The sequence below is a fragment of the Serinus canaria genome, chromosome 3, assembly GCF_022539315.1.
Source record: "Serinus canaria isolate serCan28SL12 chromosome 3, serCan2020, whole genome shotgun sequence".
In the NCBI taxonomy this organism is placed as follows: domain Eukaryota; kingdom Metazoa; phylum Chordata; class Aves; order Passeriformes; family Fringillidae; genus Serinus; species Serinus canaria.
In genome coordinates, this window is record NC_066316.1 from 30,185,633 (window position 1) to 30,200,404 (window position 14,772).

Below are 14,772 nucleotides of genomic sequence, written 5' to 3' on the forward strand. Positions count from 1 at the left end.
TGTTCACCATCTGTGTCCTCTGGTTTTAGGGCCTGATCCTGCAAAACTATTGCAAGACCAGTTAGTTCTCCAACATCCACTAATATTGCTGGTAATTAATTATGCCTGTTTATAAAGAGAGGGGTTTTTAAGAGCTGGGGCTGATATTTGTAAGGTGGATTCTGAATCTCTCTTATAAATCTTGTAATGGTCACCATTTGTTAATAGGATTTGTTGTATTTACAGCCATGTGGAGATCATTGTGGGTTCTTGAAAAAACACAACAAAAGAGTGTAACATCAGATAGGACAAAATAAAAAAGAGGCAGCTGAAGGGTACTAGGACGCAGGTTAGTAACACATAAATGGCATCTGTTCTCATGTTGTTCTGCCCTTCCCAAGGAAGGATTTTCCCCATGTCTAACCTGAATTTTTCATGCTGTAGTTAGGTTTATTGCCCCCGACTGTGTCCATAGTATAATTTAGGTTAGATACACGTCTCCAGTCTTGCACAACTGACAAAATCCTGCAAGTTGGCATTATAACAGGCTTGGTTTAGGGCTTGTGTTTCCATGCACACATTAGATGGTGGAAAACAGCTTTGTTTAGGCCAGCAGTGTTATCCCCAGGTCCCAGAGTGGCCTGGGAGGGAGTTGCAAGACCAAGTCTGAGAGCCACCCATGTACCTGCCTGCAATGTTTAGGTGGGTTACCAACTTGTCTCTTGCCTTTGCTCAGAATTTCTGTGGCCTTTACCCTGCAGTGTTGAGCAGTTGTGTGGCTGTGACAGGCTGGGAGATTGCCAGCTCTGCTTAGTGTCACTTGCCACTGCCCAGCCCTGCCTGCTCTCACCTTGGGGGCTCGCTGCTGCAGTGTGCCCTGAGTGTTTTGCCTTACATCTCTCCCAGAGCTGGCCACAAGTACAAAACAGCCTGGCTCCTTCCTTTACACCTTGTGTGAGCTGCCACCTCGCTCACCCAGGGCTCGCTTTTAGGCTGGGATTTAAAAGATTCCTTATAATTTCCCAGGAGCAGAGCAGCTGGAGACCTTCCTGAGGCAATACCTCTCTGGGTTTGAGGAGCCAAGGATGGGCTGAGGGGCAGCAGCTCTGCTTGGCACTCTCCCAGACTTAGCTTACCACCCAAAGATTTATGATGGGGCAACTGGAAGGCAGGCAGGAGGTTTCCAGCTGGGGTGGACAGCAACTTGGTTTGCTTCATGGTGGAGAAGAAAATACTGCAAGGGATTATCCTTTCATAGGTGACTTCTGAAGGAGAGAGATGCAGTAGCTAACTTGGCTGCTAGGTGCTGTTTAGTGTGCAATGGACTCCTTAGGTCTTCAGATGAACTTTTGTAAAAGAAAAAAAGGAAAAAAAATTCTTCTGATTTTGCTCCAGATGAAATCCAGCATATTCATGTACATCATAAACTTTTTCCTTGTTAATAGTGGGAATAACATTGTGCACTTTCTATAATATTTATTTGCATTTTGTATACATCACCCTGGGTCAACTTGCAGCATGTGTATTAAAGACTCTTAGATTCTTCTGCTGTCTGCAGTTCCAGGAATCTTAGTTATAGCTGCACCTAATCAGCCTTCAGTATCCTTAAAACATGCAGCTACAGCTTGTTGGCATAGAAGTTGGTACAAAGATGAGAAGCTGATATGAGTTTTTTTCCCTTTACTCTTAACCTCCAAATGAAGGCTATTTACTCAGCAGTGTTATATTTCACCCAGCTTCACTTGCTACTTCAGAGACCTGGAAGTTTAGATATTGCAACTATGCAGAACTGTAATTCTTATGTTACTTGACTTTTTAGATGGTTTCAGTGACATAGTTTAATTTGGACTCACTGATGACATCCATGTGTATCTTCTCAAGCATAAGGAGTTCTGTGAAGACAAAAGATTTTGGTATTGACCTGTACAAAAAAGTTTCAGTTGTAAGTTCTGGATAAAATTCAAAGACAGCAGATGACAATTTACTCAGCCTTTGTGTGTAAAGAAACATTCTGAACATTGAAAACAAATCAGAAAAGGCACAGTCCAAAAATAATGTTTTTTGGACAACTGAGCTTTTAACAAAGCGAGCTGGAATCTGCTTTGGCATAGCAGGACCCTGCAGTGTAGTCAGCAAGAAAAAAAGAATGCTTTTAAATGCAAATAAATTTAAGAAAACAAAGCAGAATTTATGGCAAATTCATAATCAGCTTTTCACTGTGTTTTACATTAAAGAGTTTTTTCCTTACCATATTGTCTTAAACTGCAGAAACTTTACCTCCCATGATGTCTTTGAAACACTTTGGACTTGCTCTTCTTTTATGACAAAATGGGGAAAACAAATGAGCATTGGACTTGTGTGTTTGATTAAACACTTCTTTAAAGTAACACTTTTGTGTGGTTTCAGCTTTCCTCTTTGGCTTTCACTTGTCATCTTCTGGTTGTGTTCTCTGTTTTTCCTTTGTCCATAATATTAATCTCAGCTTCCTGTCATTACTGGTTGATGGAATTACTTCACTCACCACTCAGTTGTCTTCTTGCTGTTGTTTATAAAACATCACTATAGTTACATGTGGTACAGATATGGTTGGCTGGCTAGGGTTATAAAATAAGTCTCACTATAAAGGCTATATTATCCTGTGGCCACAATTTTCTAGGACTCCCTGAGAAGCACAATGAATGTCTTATCTGTAAAGGAACAGGAATAGCTTGGTGTTGCTTGATGTCCTGTGTTTCATACACAATTACTGAATTCGAGTGATTTTCAAATTTTTTATGTAGCAAAAAAAAATTATTGTTGATTATAATGTGTCATCAGATTCTTCTTCAGAATTCTGTCTTCCAGCTTCAGGAAGGATTTCACTGATACTGCAGCCCAGTGGAGCCAGCTGGTGATTCCAAGTTTCAATGGGATAGCATCCGCCATGTGGAGCACCAAAAAGCATTTTTATTTTATTAGCTTGATATTTAAAAAAATGAGTAACACCTGTGCAAAGTGTGGCACTGTATTTTTCTGTTCATGTTTCTTTGTTCAGGTGACTAATAGAAGCTGTATCCAAACTGAATGTTTTAAAGTTGAATAGGAAGAACTCATTTAATCTGTGCCCGGTCACTTTTCCCTGAATGGGAGGTTAGTCTCTTCCAGGAGTCCCAGACAGCTCTGGGGCTGCTCTGAGCATAGGAACCATCTCACAGTTCACTGTACAGTGACCTTTAACTTCTTCAGCTCACTGGGGATAAACTTGTGAGAGAGGTTGTGATGTTGCACTGCAGAGATCTTTATCTGTGCTCTGGACTTTTTGTAGGTACAGTTCTGTAATCACGTGAGAGCAAACCTGTCATCTCAGTAAGACACCAGATATCAGTTTGTCTTCTCTTTCCACCTTCTCCCTTTACAGTGTGCAGCAAACTGATTTTCAGTAAAGCCACTTGGATTATCTTTTATTAAAAAGAAACAAAACAAAACAACAAAGCCTTTACCAGTTAAGTTTCCATATAAATTTGTTTTAACAGTTTTGGCCAGAACAGAAAAATATTGAAGTAGCTACAGATCAATGAAAACTACCTAGCAGGAACTTGGTAATCTCCATTTGACCTTTTTCTTGCTTGTGTATCTATTAAAAAAATACTTGTAGAGTGGAGGCTAAAGCAGTAAATTTGCTCTAAAACTGGCATATTCAATATTTTAAAACCCCAGAAACTTCTGCATGGAAATGGATTAAACAGAAAGAGCTCCTTTCCACTGCTTTCCTTCATCATCATCATCATATACCATTGCTTTAAGTAGGGTTTTTGTGAATAAGGTGGCTGAAGATAAGAACCAGGACCACTTGATGAAAATGTCCCTTTACACAGCTGGGTGAGTAAAAGAGCTGCAGGGCAGGTGAAAGCCATGCCTCACAGTCTGAGCACTGCAGCTGGGCTCAGCTCTCAGTTGTCTTGGCAGTTTTCTAAGTGATGCCAGGTAATCTAAAGGGTCAAATGGTACAAGGACTGTGCAAATAAGTAAAATTTATTTTGAATTAAGGGACTGAAGACACTTTTTTTTTCCCCTTACCTGTTAAATTTTCTCTCTGTGTAAAAGTTTGGCACGATATCTGACACAGGGTTGTGGGTTTGCTCCTAGTTTCATGGCCAAGAGCCCTGACTTCCCTGACTTGTGGTGGCAGATCATGACAGCAGCCTCAGAGGGTAAGAATGTCTCTGCAGAAGGATACTGTAATATCTGTATTATAATAATATGTACAAGTGCACATCAGGCCAGAAAAATGAAACTTTGAGAGCATCACGCATGGCCTGCTGGAGACTGGAGAAAATCCATAGTGAGAAAAGTGGGTTGATGAAAACCTGGCCCAGAGATATCCCATATAATGCAGTGTATGTCTTTGGCAAAGTGCATATGCTCCATCTAATGCTAAAGGAGTCACTGAGGAATGAGGGAAGGAAGAATTAATATACATGTGAGTAATTAGCATAGGCTTCCTTTACAGTCAGCAGAAAGAGGCAAGCTTACTAAGTCCTGCTTTAGACTACTAGAGATGTAGTATTGTCTAAAGGAAAGAGATGCCCAAAAGCACCCATTTTCTTTGTCAGCTGTACAGAAATTTAGACAGCTAACTCAGACAGAGTTTGGTTGTTGAACAGAGTTGGCACTTCTGTTTGGATGAATCCTACTCTGGAAATAATTTTCAGTAGACTTAGGTAGACTGTGGATCAGCTTTGACTAAAGTTTTGCTGCCGTGAAGCTGTCATGATAAGTTTGTCAAGATCCTGGGCAGCTGACAACCAACTAACTTACCCCCCCACTCCTTTTTTCATACAAAATCACATTATCCATTGTAAATCTCTGCAAAACAGATTGGTGCAGCAGTTTGAGCTCTTTGAAATAAGAGAGTCTTCCAAACAGTATTGCCAAGGTGTTCTTTGCATCCAGATGGATTTTTTTGTTTTGTTTATTCTCGATCTCAAAATACACATCTTTTCAGTCAGTGTCTGCTCATAATGTATGCTTCTGTTTAGCACAGCAATGTTAAACAATTATTCCCTTCACAGAAAAGAGGATGTGTGATAATTATTTAGCAGCTTCTTCCTTGGAGATTGGCTGTGTGAATCTTTGAGGGACATGACCTAAACTAGAGATTTCTTAGTAGTTAAAAAAAAACACAAAACGTTATGGGCCTTTTTCTGGGGCCAGATTTTCAGTAGACTGCTGAAACTGTTTAAGAGTTACTTGTGCATGGTAACAGTCCTTAGGCACTGAAATATTAATGTCTGCAAATAATGACCTAACAACTCTTGGCTGTGGTTGTAATACAGGTATACAGCTGAAGAGATAGGTTTTAATATCCCTTGCTAAATATTTGTCCATGAAACTGGAGCCAGCATGAGATGAGGTCTTGTCAAGTATTTTGTGTAACTTCTTTTTTTTAATTTTATCTGTGTTTTTTTGTATAACTTAAAAAAATTGAAGCTGGAGTCTACATAAATAAGCAGAGTCTGGATCCACTGCATTCATACTGTGTTTTGGAGGCCCAGTTGAGTTACTGGAGGAGGCTGGATGCCCAAGACCATTAACCAGCTATGCAGCAAAGCACCTCTGGTCCCCATCATGCTCTCTCACCCTTTGTTTTGGGAGCAGATGAGTGTGCCAGGACTGCTTATCAGCTTCCCCACCAGATCACTCCAGTACATAAATGCATGCCTGTACTTTCTCCTCATCTCAGGAAGATGGTTAGGCATTTAAATTGGATTAAGGGTAAAATTTGTATTTCTAGTCATTTAATATTGCAGTTCTTCTCTTGGTTTAATTCTCTGTTGGCATAGGCACAAGTCAATTGCCCTTGTTCTATGTCCTTTTTGATACCTCCTTTTCTCTCTGCCCTCCAAATCTCATTCCTCTGTCCATGTTGCTCAATTTGTCATATCATCTCTTAAAATTTCCTTTTTGCCATCTTTTCTCTGCCTCATTCAGCTGCTTCAGCCTCTCTCCTTCACTGCCTTCACTGATCCTCTGTGTTGTGAACAGCAGCATTAAAACTAATTTGTATTTGCTTTGATTCCATAATGACCTCACATTAGTCCATTTCCCTGTTAATGCTCTGCCTGCAAAATGCCCCTGAGATAATGAACGTCATTCCAACGCGCTTTTCCCTAACCTCATGCCAGCAGGACTCCGGTTTGTGAAGTACAAGCTGGTGGAACCCTTAGCGGATGCTTGGTTTAATTAATGGGAGGACACAAAATGTGCAAGCAGGTCAATATTCCTCTTGGAGACAAAATGATAATTACCAAACCCTACAAGTGATTTGTAAACAGCAGATGGGTATATTTCCTAAACTGACTAATCCAACACTTCAGTAATGCGATTATCTCTTATTACAGCCTTTTGTCGACTCTGCCTCACATTTCAAGATCAAACCTGGTATTTTTCCTTTAGTATGCATATTAAAGATGATTCAGTTCTTTAAAATCACCATCCAAATGCCCCAGGGCTTTGTATTTTCTACTTACTGTGTTGTGGCGCCATTTACACTGCTGTGGTGGGCAGTGTTTTATTTGGATAATGAAACAGTGAGGAAATGGTTCAAAATATGTTTTGCTTAAGCAGTTTATCTTCTAGTGCAGCTGGAGTTTTTATTTCACACTCAAATGCACTAGTAAAACATCAGGCACCTTTTTTTTTTTTTTTTAGTCTGTGAAGCAGCTGAGTACAGCAATAAGAGAATTGGAGTAATTTAGCAAGTATTTATATTTCTTGAATAGTACCCTTAACATACAGACCTTTTCTGCAGTCTTCCTTCTTTTTCAAGCCTAATACCACAGTACCTGAACATTTGGTATGTTTCCAGTGCCTAACCACAAAAGAAAGAGGAAGATGGCCTTACCTGCATCTCACAGATGGGAAGGTGGGACACAGGGGTGTGGGGGCTGCCTGTAATCTGGAAATGCACGGAGCAGAGGTTGCCCTCACATTAGGACTGTCCCATGAGGGCTTTCCTGTGAGTGCTGATGCACTGCAGCAGGGCCAGGAGCTCCGGTGAGTGGCTGCAGTGCTGGTGGGTGGGGGCAGCCCTGGGAGGGTCTCTGGCAGGAGTCACCCAAGCGACTCACCAACACATTGTGAGTTGTTCAGACCAGAGTGCACAGGGAACAATCCTGACCTGGGAACCAGCCCTCAGCTATGTTATAACCTAATTATTTTTCAGTGCAGTCGTGTCTATTGGCCCTACCTCTGCATGTAACCCTGTTCGGGTTCCTGTTCATAACCCTGTTCAGGATTGTCCTAAGGAAACAAGAATACTTCCCCTTCTAAGAGGCACGTTTTCTGCCATGCACTGGCTCCAGACACACTGGGACTTAGTTCCTTGACGAAAGAGCAGCAATTCTGATGAAAGAGCAGCAGTTCTTCTTTTGCCTATTCACCAGCAGAAACTATCAACAATGGACCTTGCAGCTCTTTGGAGCTGTAAAGGCTAATGGTACCCATGGCAGCCGTGCCAAGTAGGATGTTGGTGAAAACGTTCCTGCTCTCATTTACTGTAGAAAGAGCAATATTGCTGAGTTCTTTGTCCTTTAATGGTGTGACTCATTTTGAGACTGTTTTTGGTAAAGTTCACAAATGCATTTGTATATTTGTAGAGAGCTGCCATATGAGTAAGGCTGGCCAATTGTTTGTAATTTTTTTATTTTTTTTTTTGTGACCAGATGGTTCTGCTTTTGTCTTTTTAACCCCTTGCTTTAACATTTTGTTAGGCACTCTTTCTACTCACCACTCCTCATAAACTATTACAGTTTGTGTAAGATATAACATAAAATTAGAGTTACTCTAGTGATATATGCCTAGGGTTGAAAGTTAGATCAAGAGTTGGTGTCTCCCTGTACTCAATGCATATCTGCACTTGGAATAGGAAGATTGTTCTCCTCATGTAACTTTGCAGTCATAGTGTTCTATGTATTTGTCCTAGTCAGGGTCTGGGTCTGTGAAGACACTACAGTCATCAGATAAAGAGCACCAGACTTCAAAATGCTTCAATCTGAGCTAAAGAAGAATTCCATTGTGGGCTGCTTGCTATCTCATGTGTGCTGGATACATTGCAGATAATTTGTCTGTCCATTACTGCAGTATGAGAATGCCAGTCTTTTTCTGTTAATTCTCATGGTCTTTCCACAGGATAGCAAAAAGCAACTATCCCAATTTTTTGAGCTAGGGAGGAAGTAGAAAAAATGCTTAATTTCCTGAGCTGCAAAATCCTGATCAGTGGACTATTTACAACACCTTAGAGTATTTTTTAATTGTCTAGATGTTTTAAGTGTGTAAGTTCTTGTGAAAAATCTTCCATTTCAATAGTAGTTTCATGGCTTTTATCAGCAAACATCTCTTTTGTAAAGGCATTAAAAATCTGGCCACAATACTTCTCTACTTAAGTGTGTTTCAAAATCAAATTATAAATGTAAATTCATCTCATCCAACTGCAGAAGACCCCAACTCAGCAAACTATCTTAGGCTTCCTTTGTAGTCATCAGAAAGCAATGTGCACTTTTTAGGATGTAATTTCTGTTAAGGATCTGATCTCTTTTAATCATGATTTCCCAGCTCTTTTTTATTGACTGCAAAGTAAACCTAGTTAAAAATGTTGTCTCCTGTGCTATAAATGCTTGCATTTATTTAGCTGAATTCAGCCTTAAGTGATTCATCAAAGACACACAGGATGCCTTGTAGCATAAAAGATTTTACCCAAATCTCCCAAATACTCAAGCCTCCACCTCACTGGCTACACTAATCTATCCAGAAGATTGTATTCCCTGCCTTTGCTCTCTGTGATTCATTTAGTTTGTTGGATTTCAGCTGAACCCCAACTGTACAGTCATATTTGGGAGAAGAAACTAAAAACATAGGATAAAAAAACTGGAGCTGGGGAGAAGTGCTAAAGTGTTTTTAAAGAGAGGTTAGTAGTTACCCCCTCTAGAAAAGGGTCTGCTGAATTTAACAGCTGATTTCCACAGAAATTGCTCTTAAAGGTTTTGTTTTCCACAGTAATGACATACTTGTTGGAATTCCAAATTGAAGATAGCACATTCTATTCACCTTTGTGGAAGATCTGGGAAAGAAATGCCAATCTCTCTTTAAATTGTAATGTATTATTTAACTCCATATTACCTTTTGAGAAGATAGGTAATTTTATGCTGGAAAGCAAATACAGACCTGGCACAATGTCCAGCAAATTCACTGTGAGTTCCACATGCTTCTTTAAGGGCTCCATAAGTCCAGTTCATTGTTGTTAAACAAATGTTTATTTGTCAGTAGAGAACAAAGCAGCCAGGCCCATTTATGGCATTATTGCTGTTTACATCTTTCCAGATGACAGTAGGGGCCAGAATCTGGATTATAACCCATTTAAAATGGACAATTTCTTTTCCAGTTTTTACTCCAGCTGCTGGAAACTGGCTTGGGAAGAGGCTAATGCAAATGCTCCTATACTTTTTTCTTTAATGTAGATACTTGTCCTCAAAGAACTGAATGCAGGCCAGCAATTCATTTCCTGCCCTGGGCAGCATTTGAATAGTCTATTATGTCTGTGACACAAATTACTCTCCTATGGGCTGAGCTAGATTAGAAATGTGAAACAGAGGTAGAAACCTGGCCTCATCTTTATCAGACACATCCTGTCCTAACTATTCCCCATATCACAGTTTTAAAACATGCTTTCTAATGAATCGTATTGTTGTGAAATGCTGTGCTGCCCACGATACTCGGTAGTTAAATAATTGTGATTTGGGTTTATGGTAGGTGGTAGCCTGCCAAATTGGAAGATTGGCAACAAAATAAAGTCTGTATCCTGAGCACGTGCTGTAGACAAATAATGATTACCTTGAACAAGATAAAATGTCTTCTGAGTTATCTTTATTTCTTATATCCTCCTGCCACATTTTCCTTGATTTCTTCATTGACCTCAGATCCTAAAGCATGCAAGCCTAAAGACTGTAAAACTTGCCTATCAAAAGTGCACATAATTTTGGTGGAAAATGAAGCTTACCCTTTACAGCCATACCTGTACACAAGTCATGGTCCTCTGCAACTGAGGAGATGACCAGGCAAGGAATAAAACCAGGAATCCTTTCTTGCTGATTTTTTTAAAACAATAATCATATAAAATTAGCACCATGGCTTTTTTGCATATGATATGGTAGCATACATTTTTCTGTTGGTAAAAGTAGCTGATTCTTGCATAATATTCCCCACCTGATATTTCAGGAAGTTTTGGTGAGGAAAGTTTTTTGTGTGTGGGTGAAATATATATGGCAGTAAGGTGGTCTCTTTGTTTGGTGACCATAGCTCTGCTTGTCCAGAAACTAGTTGGGGAGTAGCCAGACAAGACTCCAAAAGCTGTTAACCCTTTCCATTTTCTAGGAGGTATTTTTTCCATAATGTTTGCTGAGAGGCTGTGGAACAGGCAAGATAGTAAATAGAAGAGTTGCTCTCCAGGAAGGCCTGCCATTTTGAATGACTCTTTGTACTCCACTGCCAAATCCATACCCCTACACTTCTTGATCCTCCTCTGACATGAGACAGCGGGTTGGGAAGTATTCTTGTAGTTAGAAGAGTTTTCTGTGGTCGCTGTCAAGCAGCCACTGACCATCAGTGCCTCTCTTTCTTCAAGGCTGCATGAAGAAGTCTTGGAGCTGAGACCAGCATTACAGGGACCAGCACTACAGAAGCACCAAAGCAGATGTGTCTGTGCTATCCAGTCACAGGGCAAGAAGAGAGGCTCTCTTCTCCTATGTCCCAAAGGAAAAGAGATCAAAATTCTCTTTCCAATTTAATACTAAGTTAGTAAGTTATTTTATGTCCAGACCTTCTGCCAGTTTTGGGGGAAGCCTTTAAGTGAGTAATGCAGTATAGAACCAGACCCAGAATTAGGTCTTTCTTGTATTAACATAGAGAAGCACTCTCCATTTCTCTTTTATCCTTCCAGTTTATTGCCCTCCCTTCTCTAGTCTGTCCTGCCTGACCACGTGCTTTCTTCAAGCCACCAAGAGCACCCGTCTCACTTTTGTCACTGGATGATGTTTTTTGTGTGAACATAAATATTTAGAGAAGTTTACAAAAGATTGAGCTTCATCAAGTCAAGCATTCCTGCTAATGCAGTGTGGGACAAGGCAGCAGGGAGCAGGAGCCTGGGCTGGTGTGCACAGCTGTTGCAAGATCAGACTGTGGAACATTCCCTTTTGATTCCACCAACTTCACTGAACAAATCCAGTTTTGAAGTTGGCTGTTTGTTTTTTCCCAGAGTGAAATATTTTCCATCAAAACAGCTTCTTCAGTGTGCAGGCTTTGTCTGTATTGTGATTTTCTTGTCTCAGTTTTATTGTTGTCATGCAAATTTCTGGTGAAGATACGGTGCACTTGCTGGAATAGTGAAAAATAGATCTGTATTGGAGAAGTTTCTAGTATGCAATCCAGACTAAAATAGCTGGGAGGACTGCCCAAATATACTTGTGCTTTGACAGTTTGTGTTTCACTCTGATCATCAATACCTGAGAAAAATTATGCCAAATTTCATATTAGCATAATGCAGGAAGACTTCAAATGAGAAAAACCAATGTAAGAATGTAAATAAAGACTATGAGACTGTTTGGGTTTTTTAGCTGGAAAGGTAAAACAAACAAATAGAAGTTATTCTGTGATTTATGCAATTATAGAAATACATTCAAGGCAAGTGTGTTCATGTGTGCAAACACGCCAGCATGTATTTCCTTTAAGGATCTGTGTCTGTCTTCAGTCTCAAGCACTGCCAGTTTGGCTTTCTGCTCCAGGGGGAAGTGGATTTGCCATACTAGCTAAAATACTATCTACCTCTTGGACAGCTCACAAGTCACACCACTGTGGTGATGATGGGTGAATAAAACAGCTACCTGGCATGCTTTTTCTTCAGTGCTGCCTTGCTGCTCCTTTCTAGCAAGGCGACCACAGGAAATCCACAGGAAATCCTACCTTCCTAGAAAAATATCCTGCTTCCTCCTAAGGGCACGTGGAGCAGCCAGCTCAACTGGACTGTGGGTAAATTGAAAAAGAATAGTCTTTTGTAGGAAGTGGCTCAAGCTTCTTTTTTCAGCGTTTGAGACACTGGAAACCACAATGGACAAAAACCAGCTGGTTGGTCTGATCGAGTGTCAGTGATACTTGGGCAGGGCTGCTGAACTAGATGACCCCTAGAAGCCTCTTCTTAGCAACAGTTTTATATTTTGATTATCACAAAATCCAGCATTTTCCTTCTGTCTTTAAAATCTGTGCTTCTCTGATAAGCATTGCTGGACCTTGTACTTGGTTCCATTTTTTTGTAAATACTCTTTTTTCCCCCCCCTGAGCTTTTAATTAAAGATTCATATAATTTAAGTACTGTTTTTATTGCATGTTATACATTATGCTATTCTGTGGGAGTGCAAGAAATTTTTAAGCATTCTTCCAGCAAGCTGAATTTTCATCATTGCAATACTTTCAATGTATTCCTATAACTGAACATGTTTCATGAACCTAAAGAGGTAATATTAAATTTAGTAATACAGTGAGAAATATGCTTGGAGTTGTCGGTCTTTGACTTTGATGAATAGCATGAATGGGTGAATTGAAACTCACTCATCATTTAAATTGCAAATGTAACTGAAAGTGACTCGATGGTTCATGCTGGAGTACAAAATAATTGATAAATATTATATATTTAATATCAGAAAGTTATGCTATCTCACACAGCAGTTAAAGTAAGAAAAATGCACAGAGAGATTTGGCAGTTCTGCTCTTAGAAATCCTTTAAATCTCTGTGAAAACTGTTCATTGGTTTCATGCATTTCCTTTCAGGCAAACCTTTAACTGTAGGAGTTAGGATCAGAAAAAGGAGTTGCTCTGAGATGAGGATTATTTTCCATGATTGTGGTAGCATGCATGAACTACAGGAAGCTTTCCAAACCAAGAAGAGGATATAGTCCACTGTTCCAAAGTATGTGAGTGTTAAGAGGCAGGGTAGGGAAGAGGAGGGTTGAAAGTACAATATAGAAAGTAATCTGGGTAATGCAAACCATGTATCTGACAAATTACAGCTAGTAGAAGGTGATAGCAATTTTTCTGGAGGAGAAGAAAATCAAAATTATTCTTATTTAGCACAAAATGTGTTTTGGCCAAGTGTTTTGGGGGTTTTATGCATTTTTTTATTTTTAGGATGTTGTTTCTATTTTCTCAACATTAATTTTCAAGAATGGGAAATAAATGTTGTATTTCTAGGTCTTATAAGGATTTTTTAGGTCGAGAAAGGAAAATGGCAGGAAACATCTACATAAAAATGTTTGTGAGATTGCAATTATTTTTGCCGGATGCAGAAATATTCCAACTTATTCCTAAATGAGAAAGTCCCTTCAAACTGGGAGATGATTTAAAAAAAAAAAAGTTTGTACTGAAAATCCATATTTTTGTTGTGGAGAAGTTAGAACAAGTAGTTTGGAAAAAAAAACCCAATTTAAAAAAAAAAAAAACAAAAAAAACCCCAAAGAAAACCAAGCAAACCAAAAAGCTCAAATGTAGGTGTACAAAACACTACAGAAATGAAAAGGTGTGTAAGTATTATCTTTCCTTATCTCTGTGTCCTTGAGGAGCAGGTTCTTTCGTCCAGGTTTCTTTTCAGCTCAGTGACTTTCTGGGTTGCTGCAAACTCTGTGCAGCCCCTCTGGGTCTCAAGTGACCCAGTTGCTCTCTTTTTAGAGGAACATGCTAAAATAACATGGAACAAAAAACTGAAACTAATGCCATATGTCACAGCTTGCAAGATGAAAGTCCTAGTTCTACTGATGTCTTTGAGGAATGTGCATCTATTGACAGAGGAAAGATTTTCACAAAAGAACCTGGAAGAACCCAAAGCAAAAAAACCCTAATTCTTGCAAGCAACAAATTCTGTGTCAGTCTTCTCCCACCACCACCTCATTTTATATCTAATCATTAAATTGTTTTCTGTTTAAATGGTTACCAGTAGTCACTTTCCAATTTTTTGAGGTAAATAGGAAGAGGCTCTTTCAGCAATGTCGTTCCTTGTTGCCTACTCATTAGAAGAATTACTGCTTAAAACTAAGGAAGCTTTTTAAGATTGACTTAAATGATGATTTGAGGGGAAGCTGAGAAAGTATGTAGAGGGAAGTGTGATAGAGCCTCTCTAGTGCAGATTTGGGTACATGCCACTCTGCTGTCAAGGTCTCTGATGGGCACACCAAGCTCTGCAGTGTATTTTTGGCTTCAGTTTGTGTAATCTGTCTTTATCTAGTCATATCTTGAGGCTTAATAAACAGAAGTACCAGGTCTGGATGTCCTGACAATTACCCTCCCCAGCTGGTAGCAGGCACGTGGAATATTTAGACAAGCATTTGTTTCTATTTTCAAAATTTGCTACATGACTTTAGCATTACAGAAGACAAGATTTTAATAAACAATATGTTTCCTTCAGATAATGGCTCTGATTTGGGGGTTTTGTTTTTTTGTTTGTTTTTTCCTTTGCAGGAAGAAGGTATTGTGAAGGAAATAGACATCAGTCATCATGTCAAGGAAGGTTTTGAAAAAGCAGATCCTTCTCAGTTTGAGCTGTTGAAAGTATTAGGACAAGGTTCATACGGAAAGGTAATTTTTATTGTCATCTAAGCACCCAGAGCAACACTGAAAATATTGTGTCCTTTCTCTGAGTCCATTTACACTGCTGACATTGTCCACCTATAAATCATATTGTAAAGGCAGATAAGGAAAGCCCTTCTCTCTTCATTTTAG

The 14,772-nt window shown here is 39.5% G+C and overlaps 1 protein-coding gene across 1 annotated transcript in view; it reads left to right on the plus strand.

The window, feature by feature from the left end:
- Positions 1-14,772, plus strand: part of RPS6KA2 (ribosomal protein S6 kinase A2) — a 161,100-nt gene that overhangs the window by 48,832 nt on the left and 97,496 nt on the right. Inside the window, exon 2 of the mRNA XM_009091505.4 lies at positions 14,512-14,628. Coding sequence (XP_009089753.1) covers positions 14,512-14,628 — 117 coding nt within the window. The remainder of the gene's footprint in view (positions 1-14,511; positions 14,629-14,772) is intronic.